We start from the raw sequence: 20,038 nt of genomic DNA on the forward strand, positions 1-20,038 counted from the left end.
CTGCCATGAGCGCTGGGTTTCCCCTAACTCTGCGAGTATTTCATGTTGGACACCCTTGAACTCCCTTTCCTGTTTTCCTGCCTGAGCATGTCGCATTGAAGCACGCCATTCTGTCTGTACAGGTGATCTTACGCACAGGAAATGGAAACTCTGATTGTATATGTGTGTGTGCTGCTTGAGGTGGGTGGGTGCGTGGGGGTGGGGGGTGGGGGGGTGAAACAGGATATGTTGGGAATAACACAAAGCACAAAAAGTGTCACATGATCTGAAGCGAAGGGTTGATTTATTTGGCTTCAGAAAGAATCTGTTGCATGTGGTTTGGAGGAGAGAATGTTTTCCTTCTTTGCTCTCAGTGTGCTCAGACACAACACATGGAAACATTTTCTGAGAGGCCATGGGTCTGTGAAAAAAAAAGAGCTCCAGACATTTTATTTCTTCTCCCTCTTTTCATAGCTTTTTTAGAACTTTTTTTTCTCCCTCAAACTGATTGAATTACATACATCTGTTTGCCACATGTAGAAAGAAACTCCCTAATGAATATTTGTATTGCATTTGATAATCACGATGTGCAATTAGTTATTGATTTTTTTTTTTTTTGCAATATTTGTCACTCTTACATGTTTTAATATTAGACAAAGATAACCCAAAGAAATACAGATGCAGTTTTTAAATGATGGATTAAGGATTAAGTTATCTAAAACCATCTGAGCCTAAGTGAAAAAGTAGCTACTCCCCTTAAATCATGAATTAACTGCAATTAACCACTTTTTCTTTAAAGCTAGCCACACCGACGCCTGATTACTGCCAGACCTGCTGAATCAAGAAATCACTGAAATAAAATCAGTCTGACAAAGTGAAGCAGGCTAAAAGATCTCAAAAAGCAATCATCATACCATGATCTAAAAAAATACCCCTGAGAAACAAAGTCAGTGACATCTATCAGTCTGGAAACGGTTGTGAAGCCATTTCTAAGGCTTTTGGACTCTAGTCAACTGTGGAGAGACCCATTATACACAAATGGAGAAAACTTGGAACAGTGGTTCCCAAGAGTTGCAGGGCTACCAAAAGAACTCAAAGAGTGCATCGACTCATCCAGGAGGTCACAACAGGACACAGAACAGCATCTAAAGAATTACAAACCTCACTTGTCCTGGTTAAGGTCAGAGTTGAATAATAAGAAAGAAAACTGAGCAAAAATGGCATCAATGGGAGAGCTGCTATGTGAAAGCACTGCTGACCAAAACCCCCACAAAGGCTCGTCTTACATTTGCCAAAAAACATCTTGATGATCCTCGAGACTTTGGGGAAAATATTCTCTGGACTGATGAAACACAAGTTGAACTTTTTGGAGGGTTTGAATCCTGTTACATCTGGAGAAAAACTACCACACCATGTAAGTGGTAGTGTGATGGACTGAAGCTGCTTTGCTGCTCCAGGATCTCGATGCCTTGCCATTATTGATGGAACCATGAATTCTGCTCTTTACTAGAGAAGGTCGAGCCTTCAGTTCATGCCCTGAAGCTTAAGCACACTTGGGGTTATGCAGCAGGACAATGATCCAAAACACACCAGCAAGTCCACCTCTGAATGGCTCAAAATGACTTAAATCCAATTAAGATGCTTTAACCTTAAACATTACCTTAGGCATAACCTTAAACATTGTTGTTATTGCTTGAAAACCCTCTAATGTGTCTGAATTGAAACAATTCTGCAAAGGAAATTTGCTAAAATTCCTCCACAGCAATGTGAAAGACTCATTGCCAAGCTTGGTTGCAATTCTTGCTGTCAGTGGTTGCAGAACCAGTTATTAGATTTAGGGGGCAATTCCTTTTTCAGATAAGGCCAGCTAGGTTTGGATAACTTTTATTCTTCAATGAATGACATCACCATTTAAAAACTAGATTTTATATCTACACCGGCTTTCTTTGTCTAATATTTAGATATGTTTTATGGTCTGAAACATAACAAAAAAATAAATTAGGAAGGGCGCAAATACTTTTTCACAGTAGTGCATTAATAGTTTTAGTAAAAATCTACTGTAAGCCTTGTGTACCAAGTGATGGGATCCTCGTTGGTTTCACGAAAGTGTGGCAAAGGATTTATATCAATGAACATCCTATTTACAGCCTCTATTTCAGTCTGTAATAAATATACTTCCACTCATATGAGACAGTTGCATGTCTGCTCTATTGTCTGCCATAAATATGCTGGAAGGCTTGGTTAAATATTGATAACACCAATTTTCTGCCTCCCCCCCCCTTACCCCACACACCTTCTCTCCATCACCACCCCACACAAGCAAGTGCACACACACACAAAACCCCTCCTCGTTTCCCTCCCTCTATCTCGCGGTTATTTCACCCTCACAGTAACCTTGCTTATGCATATTGCATATGTAAATAAAGCACCCCGCCTCTGAAGTAATTGTGTGCATCTTCTACAGAGCTGCACATCTCAGCTTAGAGTTTAAGAAGAAGCACTGAGGACAGAGTGAATTCTCTTTGTTTACTAGTGATTCTTTTCAGTTTGAGCCCAACTCAACAACTAACTGTTTATCGATAAGCAAAGCACTTTAAGCTCACTCCTATATCTGTCTCATTTTAAGATTAGGTATGTGTGGGGCGTGGAGTCCACAGTTTGTGAAATTTAAAATAATCTTTTAAGAGAATAGAGAATTAAGCCATGACAATTTCACCAAGAACTTCCATCTTCTGTGTGTTTGCAGTGCTTCACTTGTTCCATATTATAGCCTTATTCAAAAATGGACTAAATTTATTTTTCACCTCAAAATTCTAAACACAATATCCCCTTAATGACAAAGTGGAAAAAGTTAGCAAATTTAATAACGATAAAAAATATGACGTGTACATGACAATTCAAAGATGTTTGCTAATTACTTTGAAGCAGCTTTGGGGACAATTACAGTCTCGAGTCTTTTTGAGTATAATGCTACAAGCTTGCAACACCTATTTTGGGTCAGTTTCTTCGTCGGTGCGCAGCCATTTTCAGATCTCGCCAGAGATGTTCAGTTGGGTTCAAGTCTGGGCTCTGGCTGGGCCACTCAAGCACATAAACATAGTGGTCCCAAAGCCACTCCTTGGATGTCTTGGCTGTGTCCTCAGGGTCATTGTCCTGCTGGTAGATGAAGCTTCTTCCCAGTCCGAGGTCCGGAGCGCTCTGATGTCCCTGTACATTGCTGCGTTCATCCCTCAACCCTGACTTGACTCCCAGTTCCTAAAGCATAGCATGACGCTACCACCACCATTTCTGTAGGGATGGCATTGGCCAGGAGATGTGTGGTGCCTGGTGAACTCCAATCAAACACCTGACAATTTATCATTTAAAACAGGAAACAGCTCAATTTTAAGTTTCATGGCAAAGGCAGTAAATACTTGTGTACATGTTATATTTCTGTTTTTCACTTTTAATAAATTTGCAAGAATATCAAGCAATTTCTTTTCACTTTCCTGATTATAGCGTATTGTTTTTGGTAGAATCTTGAAGTGAAAAATTAAATGAATCCATATAACCCTAACATCAGAAGGGCCCGTCAACAAAATGTTTGAGTGAGGTTTACTACTTCATTCAGGAACATACTGAATATTATTTAAGATTTATCACTTAAAGTGTGCACTATAATAATGCATTATTAGTTATTTTTTTAAGTATTAACTGGAAACACACAAAAATGCTTGTCTAATTGAAAGCTGGAAGTAATGCTTACAGCACTTTTTAAACTTTGGTTTTCCTTACTTTTAAAGGTTTGTTTATGTTTACTGTATTCATGTCAACTCAGCTCTGTGAGCTTTCCAAGCGGTAATTCGTAGTGTGTCTGTGTTACCTGACACTGTATAGCCAGTGTTTCTAGTACTTTGTCAACATTAAGGGGAAATCTGGAATAAAAATATCAGATTGTTAATGTTACATGTCCAAACAAAAAAAATCAATGTTCAAAGTATCTGTGTAACCGGTGTGATTCTGCGTTGTGTCTGATAAAAAAGGTAAAAGAAAGAAAGACCTCCAAGTAAATAATTTGCCCACTCCAGCTCCTCTCCCACAGGGGAATTGTAGGAAAAGGGCTGGCATTTATTTTTACATTAAACATAAAATATGCATTTACACGTAACATATTTGACATAAGATAAAACAAAAACAACAACATGAAATCCGACATCCATCCATCCATCCATCCATTTGCTACCGCTTATCCTTTTCAGGGTTGCGGGGGGCGCTGGAGCCTATCCCAGCTGTCATAGGGCGAGAGGCGGGGTACACCCTGGACAGGTCGCCAGTCTGTCCCAGGGCCAACACACAGGGACAAACAACCATTCACACTCACATTCATTCGCACATTCACACCTAGTGACAATTTGGATTATCCAATTAACCTATCCCCACAAGCTGCATGTCTTTGGACAGTGGGAGGAAGCCGGAGTACCCGGAGAGAACCCACGCAAACACGGGGAGAACATGAACATGAAATCCGACATACCTGATAAAAAAGGTAAAAGAAAGAAAGACCTCCAAGTAAATAATTTGCCCACTCCAGCTCCTAGACCAAATACAAACAGTGGGGAAGAGGGTTAGCTCAACCCACCACAGCTCCCAAGCTAGCAAGGAGTATATATTCATGCTAGCATTTATGGCGCCTAAAACACATTTATGATACACACATACTACACACTTATAACATCTTACAAAAACAGGCTTAATAATGACAATAACTGAACTAACATCGCAATCATAAACATCAGGGTGGCTAAATATGAATTATGTGTGTTTCAGGGTGTTGGAAAGAAATGACACCCACCTCTCCCACAGGGGAATTGTAGGAAAAGGGGAGAGGCAAAAGGGGTACACTGTATTTATAGTATTGCACCAAAGAAGAAGAAGAAAAGAATGAGGAGGGGCTCTAACTGATAATGAACACAACTACAGGCTTGGAGGTCCTAAAAGTCAGGTATAAAAGGAGCAGTTTGGGGTTTAGAACACATTTTGTGTAATTATAACAATGTGATTTATGACTCTGTTACATCTGCACGGATTTTACATATTTATTCAATAACTTTAGGCTGCTAAAGCATCAGTGTAATTTAAATCCCAATTACGAATTATTTTGTAAAAACAAGATGAACTCATATCTATCTTTTGGTCTCAGTGGTAGTCAAACTGTAGCTGTATGAAGTAACAACTGCTGATAAATAAAAGAGACTCACAATTTCACTAGAAATTGTTTGAAAATGTCCAGGAATATTTACTTTGATTAAAAATTTCCAAACATAAATGTGTGCCTTCTCTTTCACACTTTTGAATGAAATTCGGTAGCTCAGTTTTCAACTATTTATCCTACTGCATAGCAATGACATTTTATCAACTATGGGATCTGATTTATAAATTATGTAGTTATATTCTGCAGTTAGTTCCAATATCACTATGCCTATATTGTACATATAACATATAACGTATACATATAAAAATGTTGGACAAAGACACAGAAGACAGACGTTTTACAGTTTTGCCTTTGGACCCTGCCACAATGGATTTTAATTCAGACAATTAAATGTGATTGAAGTGCAGCGTTTCAGCTTTAATTCAAAGGGTTTTACAAAAACTTAGCATTAACTGCTTAGCAATTATGCCTATTTTTAAAAACAGTCCCTTATTTAAGGCTCAAAGGTAATTGCAAAAACAAACAGAAGTTTAAATATAAGCACTGAGTGTTCTTGACTTGGTTAACTGATGAAAAGTTGTCTTTCTAAAGTGTGGACATAAGTCTGTCATCATGCACTTTCAATGTCTTCTGTGGTCTTTCCGGACTTTTGGTGTTGCTGAGCTTTCCAGTGCATTCCTTCTTTTTTAAGAATGTACTAGATTGGTTATTTGAACACTTCTTAAGTTTTACCTACACTGCAAAGCTATGAAATACAAACTCTGAATTATCTTCAAATATTATATTTGCTTTATTTGTCATGAAATAACAAGGGACCATGAAACTGTCAGTCAATTATCCAGTTTCTTTTCAGCCTCTCAGACTGAGGGATTGTCTACACTGATAGCTGCAATTTCTAATCAGTTTATGCCAAATTTTTGTTTAACCCCTTAAATTAATGGAAAGTCTGTACTTTAGTCACATATTGATTGTTTGATTTAAATTCCAATGTGGGGAAACCTCATGGAGCTAACTGTATATTGTAAATTTGGTAAATTGACCCATTTAATTTCTTTTCTGCATCTAAGTGCTTTCTGTCTTGCATTCACACTCCAATGCACACATCGGAAGCATCTTGGGGTTCTGCATCCTGCCCAAGGATACTTTGGCATGCTGACTGGACCAGCCAAGAATCAAACCACCAGCCTTCTTATGACTAGATGACCTGCTCTACCTCCTGAGCCACAGTCACCATATATTCCCTAAAGCTATACTTTATTATACTTTGTGGCTGTCTGATTATGGCAAATATAACAATAATAATTATTATGGTCAGAACTGAAAGAACAATAATTGAACCCAATTGCTCAGTGAACTTTTATCAGTGGCATTCCTTGAATTTAATTCAAGAAATTTCTCTACTTGCAGTAATTCAACTTAACAGAATAAATAACGAAGATATGTGAACTGGGTACATTTGGGTTACTATGCTGTGCTATAGTAGCTTGAGCTAATACAATTCTTTAAAAGCCAACTTAGTGTGACTAGATACACCGTGGATTTAGAGTGGCTTTGCTCTCAGTAAATTATGAATGTACAGTCTGACACTAACGGTTATATTATTAGGATTGCCTCTAACAGCAGATCTAGTGTGAATGAACTCTCATGTGTCTAAAAGCTCTTTGTGGAGAAATTATCTGACATATGTGCCCCACATCTGTTTGTATGTACACATAGACACAGATGGCTTACATCAACACCTGGATGTGACTTTGATTTCCTGCCAAATAGGTGGATCGGGATGACAGTCACTATTATGGGTATCATGCTCTGTTAATACTGTAAAGTGCAAATTGGCACGTGTGCAGGCTCAGGAATGTAGTTTAACAGAAGAGTATTATGTTGTATTTTACAATACCGAGTTTGATTCACGTGTCTTTTTTCATAAACAATTATCCCCATTTTGCACATAGAAATATTATTAATGGTTATACATGTTACGTTTGCCACCTCTCTGCATGGATTTGGGGTTACAAAAAATTGTTTATAACACTGGTGACAGTGTCAAAGTATAAAGAGTCCCTAACCCCAGATTTCTGTTCCACTTTAAAGAAAATAAATAAAAATGAAATGGCAGTACCTTACATAAATTATTATATATTTGGTTTCATATTAGCCACTGATTTGGTAATGATCAGACACTTTATGTGTATTTGTATTCTACTTCATTTGTATTTTAATCATGTTGCATTGCTTCTTCTTTTTTAAACCTTTTTATGGTCTTTGCAAGCGGAAGCAAGAAAGCCCATGACATGAGCTTTTTGGGTCTTTAACTCTCCTGTTATATCCTCCTGAGAACCGAGGAAAAAGTATGTGGCAGCAGCGTAAGGTTTTCACAAGTTTTATTGTAAACACAAGAATAAACAATGGTGAGACGGGAGTATGTGGTGAACCATGCCTTCTGTCTGGGTTCATACCTGGAAGCAGGCATCTGGCAGTGGTCAGCATTGTGATGCTGCCAATCCAAGGGATGGCTAATGGTTGAAGAAGGCCAGAGGGTCGTTGATCCAATTAATGATGGCGGATCGGGCAGACTGGAAACATAGTGTCTATTGGGAGTGCTGGAAACCAGGTCTGGTTCATCCAGAAGAGCCTGGTGAATTGTCTCCTTGATTCCCCGGGTGAGGGAGCCCAGTCTACATGGTGATGGGAGGATGTTCTCAGGTTCTGACTGGTCGGTGTTGGAAGAGAATTGGAAGAGAATCTGGTTGTTGTTGGAAGAGAATCAGTGGATTTTATATTTCTGGAACCTGGATGATAAGAAATGAAGAAACTGAAGCGGCCAGAAAACAAAGACCAATGAGCCTGGTGAGCATTGAGCCTCTTGGTGGCTTTAGGGTAAGTTGTGGTTGGTCCAAATAATAAACGGTTATTCGGTTCCTCCTAGCCAACGTGACAATTCCTCTAAGGCTAACTTGACAGTGAGTAACTCATAATCCCTCACATCATAATTTTGTTCTGGGGGTGTTAGTCAGTGAGAGAAAAAAGCACAAGGCTGCAGCTTACCTTGAGGTCCAGACTGCTGAGCGAGCACAGCCCCAGGAACTGAATCACAGACATCCACTTTCACAATAAACTGCTTCACAATATCTGGGTGGACAAGGACGGGTACAGAAGAGCTGAAGAGTTGTTTCGGTTTGACAAAGCTGCCTCAGCTTCTTTCTTTTTTTTTTATAACTTTTTATTTGTCAGTTTACAGTATGAGAATACAAAACTTACGGTCAGCATAGGAGACATACACAATTCCAGTAATAGCATCTTCTTACATCATGGTAATATTCAATTATTCAGTACAAAGGGAGTACACAACCCATTTTTCCCAGAGCTTCTTGAATTTCTCAAGCTCGAGTCTAAGGGCAAAGGTAAGTCTTTCCATTCCAAAAATTTCTTCCACTATCCCATGCCATTGGGCCCTAGTTGGAGGGTCTGCCTTTTGCCATCTTCGGGTTATGGCCTTCCTGCAGCCAGCCAAAAGTATTTTCAATAAATAATTATCTTTATGTGGGAGTGCCGTAGGCAATTTGCCAAGATACAACGTATCAAATGAGTAGACTATTTTAATCCCAATTATTTTGTATATCTCAAGGGCCACCTCCCCCCAATATGGCTGGATCCTTGGGCAGGCCCAGAAGACATGAAAATGGTTTGCCATGGGGGTTCCACAACCTCTCCAACATAGGCCCTGGCTCTGTGAGCCTGTTTGCCGAGCTGTGAGTTTAGGAGTGATAAAGAATCTCACTACATTCTTCCAACCAAACTCTCTTAAGGACCTTGAATTTGCAGTGGTAGCCTGAGAGTCACATATTCCCCACCAGCTGTCCTCTGAAATTAGTGAGCCTGATTCCCTCTCCCATTTCTGCTTAATGTACAACGTAGAGTGATTTTTAGAGGCTTGTATACTACCGTATATTTTTGAGACCATCTTTTTAGAGTCCTTTCTCTTGTATGCCTCTTGGAAGATATGAATTAGGTCGTATTCGTTTTCATCTCTGATTAGTAACGTCTTGTTGTAATAGTCTCTAACCTGCAAGTATCTAAAGAAGTCATGCTTTGCCAGTCCATATGTATCTGAGATGGTTTCATAGCTTTGGAATCCCCCATTTGTTGCTAGTGAACAAAAAGAAGTAATTCCTCTCTGAGACCACTGTTTAAAGGTCCCATCCAGCCTGGCAGGCACAAACTCCGGGTCATAAGCTATCCAATTCAAGGTCCTAGCCTGTTTTTCTATTTGTAGTTTCCCCACTACCCTGAACCATAGTTTCAGGGTGAACCGGGTCAAATGGTTCAAATCTTTGTAAAATTTTTCAGCTTGGTTCTTATTTCCTAAAAGTGACTGTAGTGGGAAGTCTAATTGTGTAATTTCCATATTTTTCCATTTAGCTTCAAAGTTTGGGGAGCACCAGTTTACCAGGGGCTTCAGTTGTGCGGCGTAGTAGTAATCGTGTAAGCACGGCAAAGCTCTCCCTCCCTTCTCTTTTTTTAGTTGCAGCGTTTTGTACTGGACCCTCGGTCGTCTGCCGTTCCAGATGAACCGTGAGATCCATCTGTCCCACTCGTCAAATTGTTTTTGGGGTATCTCCAGGGGTAGTGACTGGAAGAGATAGAGGATTCGAGGCAGAACGTTCATTTTAATTATTTCTATTCTATTACTCATATCCAATGGGAGGAGAGAGACCACCGAGTTAGGTCAGATTTGATCTCTTTGTTGAGGGGGCAATAATTAATTTCATAGAGTCTAGACATGTCTTTCATTAGGTTTACTCCCAAGTATTTTATTGTGGGAGAGTCCCATTTGAAGTTAAATTTCTTTACAGTTTCCGGTCGAGGTGTATAATTGAACGTAAGGGATTGAGTTTTTTGAATATTTAGTTTATAGCCAGAGTAGTGATTGTAGGCTTTTAGTAAGGTCATCAATTGGAACAAACTAGATTCAGGATTTGTAATAAAAAGAACATCATCCGCGAACATACAAGTCTTGTGTTCTTCACCCCTGATCATTATTCCTTGTATTTTAGAGTTTTCTCTAATAGCCTGAGCCAAAGGCTCAATGTACAAGGCAAACAGGGACGGGCTCAAGGGACAGCCCTGGTGTGTCCCTCGCTTCAAAGCAATATTTTGAGACAGGTGCCCATTAATCCTGATCCTGGCTGTTGGGGAGTGATACAGTGCTTCGATACATTAAATGAAGCCATCTTTGAATCCGAATCTTGCTAGTACCCTAAATAGATATTCCCAACCCGCCGAGTCGAATGCCTTTTCGGCGTCTAGGCTGACCAACATTGCACTAATATTTCCTGATGTTATATGATCCATCACTTGTAGCGTTCTCCTCAGGTTGTCCTGGGTCTGTCTATTTGAGACAAAGCCTGTCTGATCTAAGTCTATCAGCTCCGGGATAATTGATTCCAGTCTCTTAGCTAATATTGAAGCAAATAATTTATAGTCCACGTTAAGGATAGAGATTGGCATGTACGAGCTGCATTCTTTTTTATCTTTGCCGTCTTTTGGGATAATTGAGATAACTGCTTCTCTCCAAGATTGTGGGGCTACTCCTGTTCTTAGTGTATGATTAAAGCAATTAAGCAGCACTGGTGTTAGTTGTGTCCTAAATGCTTTATACCATTCGGACGGATAACCGTCTGTGCCCGGTGCCTTATTCGCCTTCAGCCTGGAAATGGCTTTATGCAGCTCTTCAGCAGTTATCTCAGCCATGAGTTTTTTATCCTGCAATTCTCCTATAGATGGTAGGTCTAATGAGTTTAGAAAGGCTTCCATCATTGTATTCTCTACTAGGGGAGGTTGGGTATATAGGTCTTTGTAATACTGTTCAAATGCCCGTTGAATGTCCTCCTGTTTACTGCAAATAATTTGTGACTCAGGGTTCCTGATTTTATGAATTCTATTCTTTTCCTGTTGTTTTCGCAGCCTCCACGACAGAAGTTTCAGCGCCCTAGGTCCCGTCTCATAATACTTTTGTTTTGTAAATTTGAGCTTTTTTTCAATTTCCTCGTCGTAAATGCTGTTTAAATCTTGTTTAATTTTGTTCATCCTCACCAATATCTGGGGGTCTTTTTGGGCAATATGTCTAGACTCTAACGATTTCAACTCCCCCTGTAGCTTCTCAAGTCTTTTCTGCTTTTCTTTTTTCCTGTGTGCTGTGAGGGCAATAATCTTACCTCTAATGACAACTTTTGCTGCGTCCCATAGAGTATTTGGAGATACCTCGCCATTGTCATTATTTAGTAGATAAGTTTCAAATTCCTGCTGGATTTGTGTTTGTGCTGATTTCTCATTCAGAATACTGGTATTGAGTCTCCAAAGTGTATTTGTCCGCTGTTTAGCGCGGCGCAGGGTTAGATACACACCTGAATGAACAGATAAATCTCTGACCCCAATTTTACATTCCTCGACCTTATGCCAGTCTGATTTGTACATAAAAAAATAGTCAATACGAGTATATACTGAATGGCACGCAGAGTAACAGGTAAACTGTTTATCCCCTGGATGAGAGGCTCTCCACACATCAATCAGACCCAATTCTGTAAGCATGTGTTGGACCATGATAGCATTTGAATTTTTCTTTTGCCGGTGGTTGGATGAGTCTAGTTTTGGCTGGAGTTGAACATTAAGGTCTCCACCAAAAATCAAAACTCCCCGTGTTTCCAAGACCGCTAAATCAAGTAGCTTCTTATAGAAGGATTTGGTGCTTCCTGGCGGGGCATATACATTAAATAATGTTACTTCCTCCTCTTCTAATTTACCCTTTACCAAAACGAACCTCCCGTCTTTGTCCTTTATCTCTGAATACAATTCAAAATTAACAGCATTGGGGATCAATATGGCTACTCCTCTTTTGCGGCCTGATTTATGAGACAAGTAGTAGGTATGCTGGAATCCAAGTTTTTTCAATTTTTCATGTTCTAAAGAAGATAAATGTGTCTCCTGCCAAAAAATTACATGCAGCTTCTCACGTTTCATTTTGGCTATTATTTTGCCCCTTTTAATCGGATTATGTAGCCCATTTACGTTCAACGTGATTATTTTACTTTCCGGGTGATGCATACGACTTTTTCAGGCTGTGGTCCCTTGTGCAACATCACCCATGCCGACCAGAACATAAACAAGAACAACAAACAAGTAATCCCAAAAAACAAAATCAAAGACTTCCAAGTCCGAAGTTCAGGTGGAGCCTCGAGTTGAGAGGAAATCCTCGGTCCAGACGAGGGCCTCCCTCCAGTGTCAGGGAAAATACCCAGCACCAGTATCATTGTTTTATTACGTCCGAATTGCCCAACCGGTACAAAGTTCCTTCTTTAACAAGCTTAGGGAGTAACTACAAAAAAAGACTCTTCACAGGATATGCGGAGAGCAGAGCTACAGATGTGATTTGAACATCCAAAAGCCTGAATATATTCGACCCAGATAATAATAAAAGTAAAATAATCACTGTAGTTAGCGTCATATATGGGATACGAGATGAACTGGTAGAAACTCTTAGATATAGAGTTCAGCTTAAACTGTCATGTGCAGAAGAGATTTCGAGTTATTGGTAGATTTGCTGAGGAGTAATATTTCAACCTCCTCTCTGCATGAGAGCAGGATACCTCACTGCAAAGCTCCAGAGGGGATGTGGAGACCCTCTTGTTTTCACTCGCAGGAGTCGGATGTTCCCGGAGGGGCCCGGTGGAAGCTCCGTAGTTTCTCTCTTATCCTCTGCCGATCCACCGCCTTTCTGCTGCGATCTGCGCCGGCCCTCTCCCACGTTGCTGGTCTCTGCTGTTTCGGCGCCGTGGGGCCTGGTTCCTTGATTTCATCCAGGCAGAATCCTCTCTTCTTCAGGTCTTCGGCTGCCTCTGTCGCGTTCTCGTAGAGTTTGGCTATCGAAAAACACCCTCAGCTTCGCTGGATCTGGCATTTGGAAGCAGAGTCCCTTGGCTTCGAGCACTCTCAGGATCCCCACGTACGCCTTTCTTTTCCTAAGGATGTCTGGGGGGTAATCTTGATCAAAGTAAAGCCTTTTCCTGTCATAGCGGACATCCTTCTTTCTCCACGCTGAATGCAGTACCATCTCTTTTATTCTGTACTCCAGAAAGCACAGCACCAGTGATCTAGGCGGAGCGCCTTCTTGGGGCTTTGGGGCGAGCGCCCGGTGGCAGCGCTGGATTCCGAGGTTTGTTTCCGCAACCGGCGGGCCGATTTGAGCCCTTATCAGCTTCGTTACAAACTCTATCAGATCCGGGCCCTCTGATCCCTCCGGTACTCCATGTATGCGGAGATTATTCCGGCGTGAGCGTGCTTCTAGTTCGGTCAGCTTTGCTCTCAGGGTCTCCTGGCTCTCCATCATGAGTGCGAGTGCCTCCTTAACCTCCGTGTCCCATTCTTCAATCTCGGCTATCCTCTGTTCTGCCTCCTCTACCCTTGCCGTGGTAGCCGCTAGCTCCTTTGTAGTTTCTTGAAGTTTCTTGTTAATTTCACCTTTAAACTCATTCAGTTCCTTTTTCATATCATCGTGGAAAGAAAGTCGAAACTCACTCATTTCACTTTTAAGGTCCGATCTCAGAGCCCGGATCTCATCGTAGATAGCTAGCATGGAGGGACTAGCTTCGCCATTATTCACCTCTCCGCTGCGAGTTTCCTCGGCTAACTCTCCCTTTTCCCGTCCCGAGCTTGGTTTGCCTTTAGGCTTTTTTTGTTTATCCCCATCCATGTCAAGTTTAGGTACTGTTCTTTGTGTCTGAATTATCTTCCAAGGGGATTATTTCCACCCGGCGGGGAGCCGAAACTTTCAGGCAGCCATTTGCTACCGCGCCAAAACCGGAAGTCCACTGCCTCAGCTTCTGGGGACCAAGATGAGTAAGAGCTGTGGCTACCAGACTGTAGTTCCTGATAAAATGGCGGTAGAAGTCAACAAATCCAAGAAAACGCTGAAGATGGTTTAGAGATGTGGGAGTGGGACTTTTTTTTCCCGCCCGCACCTTCAGGGGTCTGTCCTCCTGCCAAAATATAACCCGGAAAAGAGATCAAGGAAGAGTGAAACTCACATTTCTCTGCCACGACGTACAGGCAGTTCTCCAGGAGACGTTGTAGGATACTATGAACATGGATCTGATATTCCTCAAGGGACATGGAAGAAATAAAAAACATCATTTAAATATACAAAGACAAAAATGTTCAAAAAAATACCTCAACACATCATTTACAAATGCATCGCCAAGTACTCAAAATATCCCAATGGCATATTAAATGCAGTCTTTCATGTATCCTCTTCCCTCATATGAACGAGGTGATAAGTGTTTCAGAGGTCTAGTTTGGCGAAAATAGTGGCCCTGTGGATGCGTTCAAAAGCGGAGTTGATGAGTGGTAATGGACACTTGTTTTTAACTGTAATGTTGTCTAATCCCCTATAATAAATGCAGGCGTCTTACTTTTCTTGGCAATGAAGAAGAAGTCAGCACCTACTGGGGAGGAGGAAGGATGGATGATGCCGGCAGCCAATGACGCACAAATATATTTTTCCATTGCCTCGCTGAGACAGGTTGTTGAGGCAGCTAGAGGGTAACAGAGCCCCGGGGAGAAGGTCAGTGGCACAATCGTAGGGCCTGAGAGAGGGAAGCGACAAGGCTTTGTCTTTATTAAAAACTTCTTGGAGGTTGTGGTACTCTTTAGGGTTGGAGGACAGATATGGGGGGTGGAAGATTGGTGAGGGAGGTTTGTGTGAACCGGAAGGTAGTAGCGATTTTAGGCAGTTGGCAAGACAGAAAAGCTTGCGATCTTATCACCAGACCAGTCTATATGGGGCTTGTGTTTCTTTAGCCATGGATAACCAAGGATCAGAGGGGTCTCTGGGGAATCAAAAATGTAGAATGAGAGAGTCTTCAAATGATTACCGGATTAGATTGAGTGGACTGGTTCTGTCTCATGAGTGATCAGAGCAAAAACTTGTTTATTGAGAGCAGTGGCAGGAATGGGAGGTTGCAGTGGAATGAATGGGACAGCTAGTTGTTTGGCTACTTCTATGTGCATTAAGTTTACTTGGCACTGAAATCTATAAGACTGTGAAGGGAATGAGTGACCTGATTAAAACAAAGCAAGACTGGTAGTGTTAGATGGGGCTTAGACTTGAAGGAGCCACCCATCCATATCACTGAAATTACTTGCAGGTGGGATCTAGTATCACAACAGAATGGCAAAAAAAAGCTCAAGTGGCAGAGATGTGGCAGGAGGAAAAAATGGAGCAGACCCTTTGGAAGCGGAAGCAAAAGTAACGTATTACACATTACTTTAAAAAAAATTTAATAAAAGTAGTTAGACTGCTCGTTACAAGACTTTCTCATTACTCCGTGAAAGGTCACATAAATGTCTCATAATGACATAGTCAGTTTACAGCTTAAACCCGAGGCTCCAGTCCCACACACCAACACAAACCCCTACCCTAACGAGGACAGACATAACATCTTTCTTTTAGGCTTATGTTTCATCAAAAAGGTAACAACAGAAAGAAAAGGTAAAAAACAGCCCAAAGAGAGTGGTCCTATTTTAGAAACATGAACTGATAAAAACAGAGACTTCAAGCTGGACTGCTCATCACTGCTTTTGTTACCTGTTGAAGATCAGGCTCTGGCTGCTGGGCTGGGGTCAGCATGCACTCAGCATTAATATCAATCTGGCTTCTTGGCTGTCTTTGTGTTTGCATGCTGTCTGTGCAGATGCATGCAAAGAGCCGAAGTTTTGTAAGCAATAAAATGTGATTGTTTATGTCCTTAATGCAGTTTCCACTTTATCATCATGGTTTCATCCTTTTGAGCAAAAAAACATAAAATTAATGTCCATAGCTTCACTGATCACAACCTGTATTGCTGTACCACTCCCCCATGGCCCTCCTCCTGCACAGAAACTGAAACCAAATCAAAAAAATGATTTGTTTCTTTCTTTTCTTTCTTTCTGCCATGTGCACAGATAAGTGAAGAAACTTGTAACACAAGTAACAACATATTTATATAATTCTTGAATTTGGTTACATTACGTTCTTCATACTGTTACATAGAATATAGTCATGTTCCCATACCCAACCTTTTCATCATCATCAAGTAACATAGAATATAAAACATAGATCCTAGACTGTTAAGGTGCCTTGGTTTAATCAGAGCACAGATAATAGGTTTATTATATTAATGTGAAATAAGAATAATCCAGTAAACTACAGCTTATGGGCAGCATATTCTAGTGTATTGAAAGACAGAGTAAAAGTGGCTTTAGGGAAAACTGGGAGATCGGATATCTGTAACTGTAACTGTGAGTCTCTAACAAAGAAAGTACTTTAAAAAAAAATCACCGAGCACATTTGTAATTAATATACCAACACAAAAAGCAGCCAAACTAAATGTGCAGAGGGGCTTTATTTGTTACAATCACAGGAAAAATGAGACAAGTAAACTCAATACAGTAACATAGCTAAATGGCAATATGAGTGAAATGCTAGTGGGGAAAATGTCAGAATAAAATAAATAAATAAATAGATAAGCTGTAGAGGTGATTTTTATAGAGCATAAATAGAGAGAAACCATACTCTACACCGATTTTCAACTTTAATTCAAAGGATTTAACAAACATTTTACATTAACTGTTTAAGAATTACAACCATCTAACCTCATCGAGAATAGTCTTGAGAAGGTAAGTGTTTCATTCTCAGTGTCTACAATCAAGGCAGACCTTCGTGAATACGAATACAAAGGATTTACAAGAAGATGCAAACCACTGGTTACACTCAAGAACAAGAGGGGCAGACTTTACCAGAAGACATTTAAAAAAAACTTGCACAGTTCTGGAAAAAATAAGTTATTTTAAAAATGACCCAAGATTAACTTGTGCCAGAATGATGGGGAAAGAAAAATATGGAAGTGGAAAGGTTAGGAAAAGCATTATTATGCCATGGACATGGCTGCCAATTGCACCGAGTAACTAGTGTTTATTGATTGAAGTAGACTGCTTATAAAAGTAGTATTATGAAGTGTACTGAAGTACTCTGAAGGGTACAGGGCTATACTTACTTCTGGGTACAACTAAATGCTTAAAAACTGATCAGACAACACACACATAATGAGCCAAAGGAAACTGCAAAAGAGTTTCTCAAGACAAAAAAATGGGATATACTTCACTGAGCAAGTCAGTCACTTGATCCGGACCCAGTAGAGCATGCTTTTCAGTTGTTAAATATAAAACTGAAGTCAAAAAGAACCACAAACAAGTAGCAACTGATGGCAGCTTCAGTAAAGACCTGGCAGAACATCTCAAAGGAGGAAACACAGCATTTTGGGTGTATCCATGAGTTCTAGGATTCGGGCAGTCATTGATTGCAAATGATTTTCATCCAAGTATTAAAACAAATCTTGGTTTGTCGATTTACTTTTGCACATCTAAAAATGGGGGACTAAATATATGTATATATGAAAATGGTTTTAATTCCTTAACAGTTAATGTAATACTTTTGTTAAACGTCTGGAATCAAAGCTGAAAATCTGCATCTTGATTGTTTAATTTAAAATTCATCATGGTGGTGTACAGAGGTAAAATTTAAAAAAAAAATAGCATCTTTATCCAACAATCTTTGGACCTAACTTTGGATTACTATAGTATAATGTAGAATAACGTGGCATAGTACCATGTTTTATAGTGTCATATCATATTATATTGCAATATACCATATAATATAGTGATATTGTTCTCTCCCAAACTTCTTTAGTTCACCTTATTATTTGCTTAAAATGTATTTATTTAGTTGATTTTGGGGAATTAGGGCTTTTTTTTTTTAATTAAGTTCTCATAATTGTTTAAAAGACAATTAAATAAATAATAGAATCAGTTTTTTATCTTTTAGATTCAATCATTATAATCTCGGCTTTGATCCTGTTAAGTGTAATTGTGATTTTTGCCATCAAGCAGCCATAAAATGTAGTATAGTATAGTCTTGTACTGTGGTAGCACATTGTAATATAAAATGTAACAATATAGTAGAGAAAGAATCCTCAGTATATAAAATGATAAAGTAATAAACTGTTTTGGAAAATAATAAGATACATGATTGGAACAGTCAAGAAACTGAGTAAAGTAGATAATGTTGATATTATAAAATGCAACTTAACCCTGTTTTAATGTTCATCCTCTCTACTTATATTCTACATCCACATCATCTAATATTTTTCTTATTTGTTATTACATGTTAGTACATGTTATATTTATAAATTACATCCCATTACACTATTTCACTCTATTGTACTACCCCGCTACATTCGCCTCTGCTTGTTCTTCCACCTTCCATTGCTTTCTGTTTTAGTGCGGACTCCAAAGTCTCCTATTTGTCTGCACTGAGATTTAAAAAGATCATATTTAGTGAAATACAGCTTGCCTGCTCCTACGTGCATTTTGAATGAGGCTAGTAGTGATATTTGCGTATAACAGAAGCACCTCCTCCCTCCCATTGGACAATGTGTACGTGAGGGCGTGGCAAGGAAAGATGAGAGTTGCAAATCCATGCCCTTACTGGGAAGACATGGAGCGCTATGGACACAGTCTACACGAATCTGATAGGAATCTCAACTAAAGGCATCACTATTTCACCAGTTTGGAAACAAACGATTTGAGAGACCGAGAGCAAAGAAAGGGTGGCCCGACTGAGGATGGAGTGTGCATTTGAAGCACAGAATCTGATCTCCATTTCTTTGAGGAAAATCCAAAGCTCCAGGACGCAGAGAGGAGGCATCAAGCTCCACAAGAACTTACTGGTAACGTACGTACTGAGAAACGCCAGGCAGTTCTACATGAGCAAAAACTTGTCGCAGATGCAGAGGACGAATCCGTACGAGGATGTAACCGTAGTCCGAGAAAGGCAAGAATACCTCGAATGGACGGGGAGCTTCACGGAGTTGGCTGATGACTTCTACTGCAACTTTACTGGGGTTGAGTCGGACACTTGGCACTGCGGAGCGCACCAGCCCAACGGTCAGCCTGCAGAGGTGGCGCACCAAGGCGCATCTGCCTGCGCAATGGATTCACCGAGTGACTCTGACCTCATGGTTTCGGACGCCTGTTGGAGCTGTGCGGACAAATCCTCCTGGGAGTTATCTATCCCGAACACGCAAGCCAACCAAAAGACTGTCCTGGACTTGGACACCCATGTGGTGACTACTGTCACGAACGGATACTTCCACACAGACTGTTGCGCGCAGCCCAAACAGCCGCAGGGCGCGCAGTGCTACACAAAAAAGCGAAAGATTGACATAAGTTATCATATCGTTGATCCAGAGTTTTATTTGCCAGACTTTGCGCCAGTGCCGTGTAAAAGAATGAGGAGTGATGATGATTCACATTCAGACTCTGACCAGTTGGACAGCACAAACATCTCCAACCTGATCTCGGTGCTGGGCTCAGGTGGGCTATCTGAGTTTGTGAGTTGGCAGCAAACGGACCTTGAGCAAATATTCGCCACTCAAACAATTTGTTTAAAACACACGCTGTTAACAGGCAGCGGCTGGACCAGAGCAATCGAAGCATTTTGATATGTATGACTATGTGTTTTTAATTTCTTTGTATCGTTTTATTTTGCTGCTTTTAAATAAATCATGACACGACTGCAGTTCTCTCTTGGACTTTTTATACAAAAACAGTGCTGAAATTATACAGAATGGTCATATGCATTTCCATTACTTTTTGCACATTGACATTTCCTGTGCTAGTGCGAATAATTTCTACACAGCATGACTAAACTGTAACCTTTATTTAAATATTATTTTGTGGTGGTGATTTTTTGTTAAATTATTTTTTTCTGCGGGAAAA

At 40.2% G+C, this 20,038-nt stretch overlaps 1 protein-coding gene across 1 annotated transcript; it reads left to right on the forward strand.

Annotated features, from left to right (window-relative positions):
• The first annotated feature begins 18,724 nt into the window (after positions 1 to 18,724).
• LOC146562214 (immediate early response gene 5-like protein) lies at positions 18,725 to 19,838 on the forward strand. Its single transcript, XM_085293779.1, has one exon. The coding sequence runs from the start codon at positions 18,883 to 18,885 to the stop codon at positions 19,759 to 19,761; it is 879 nt and encodes a 292-aa protein (XP_085149905.1). The 5' UTR covers positions 18,725 to 18,882; the 3' UTR covers positions 19,762 to 19,838.
• Positions 19,839 to 20,038: the final 200 nt, after the last annotated feature.

Source organism: Mchenga conophoros, linkage group LG12 (genome assembly GCF_057382185.1).
Source record: "Mchenga conophoros isolate Kocher_MC1m ecotype Shallow Benthic linkage group LG12, M_conophoros_male_GT1.1, whole genome shotgun sequence".
Classification (NCBI taxonomy): Eukaryota; Metazoa; Chordata; class Actinopteri; order Cichliformes; family Cichlidae; genus Mchenga; species Mchenga conophoros.

Excerpts from the sequence above, each read along its gene's own strand:
- LOC146562214 (XM_085293779.1), top strand. The coding sequence starts at position 18,883 with ATGGAGTGTGCATTTGAAGCACAGAATCTGATCTCCATTTCTTTGAGG.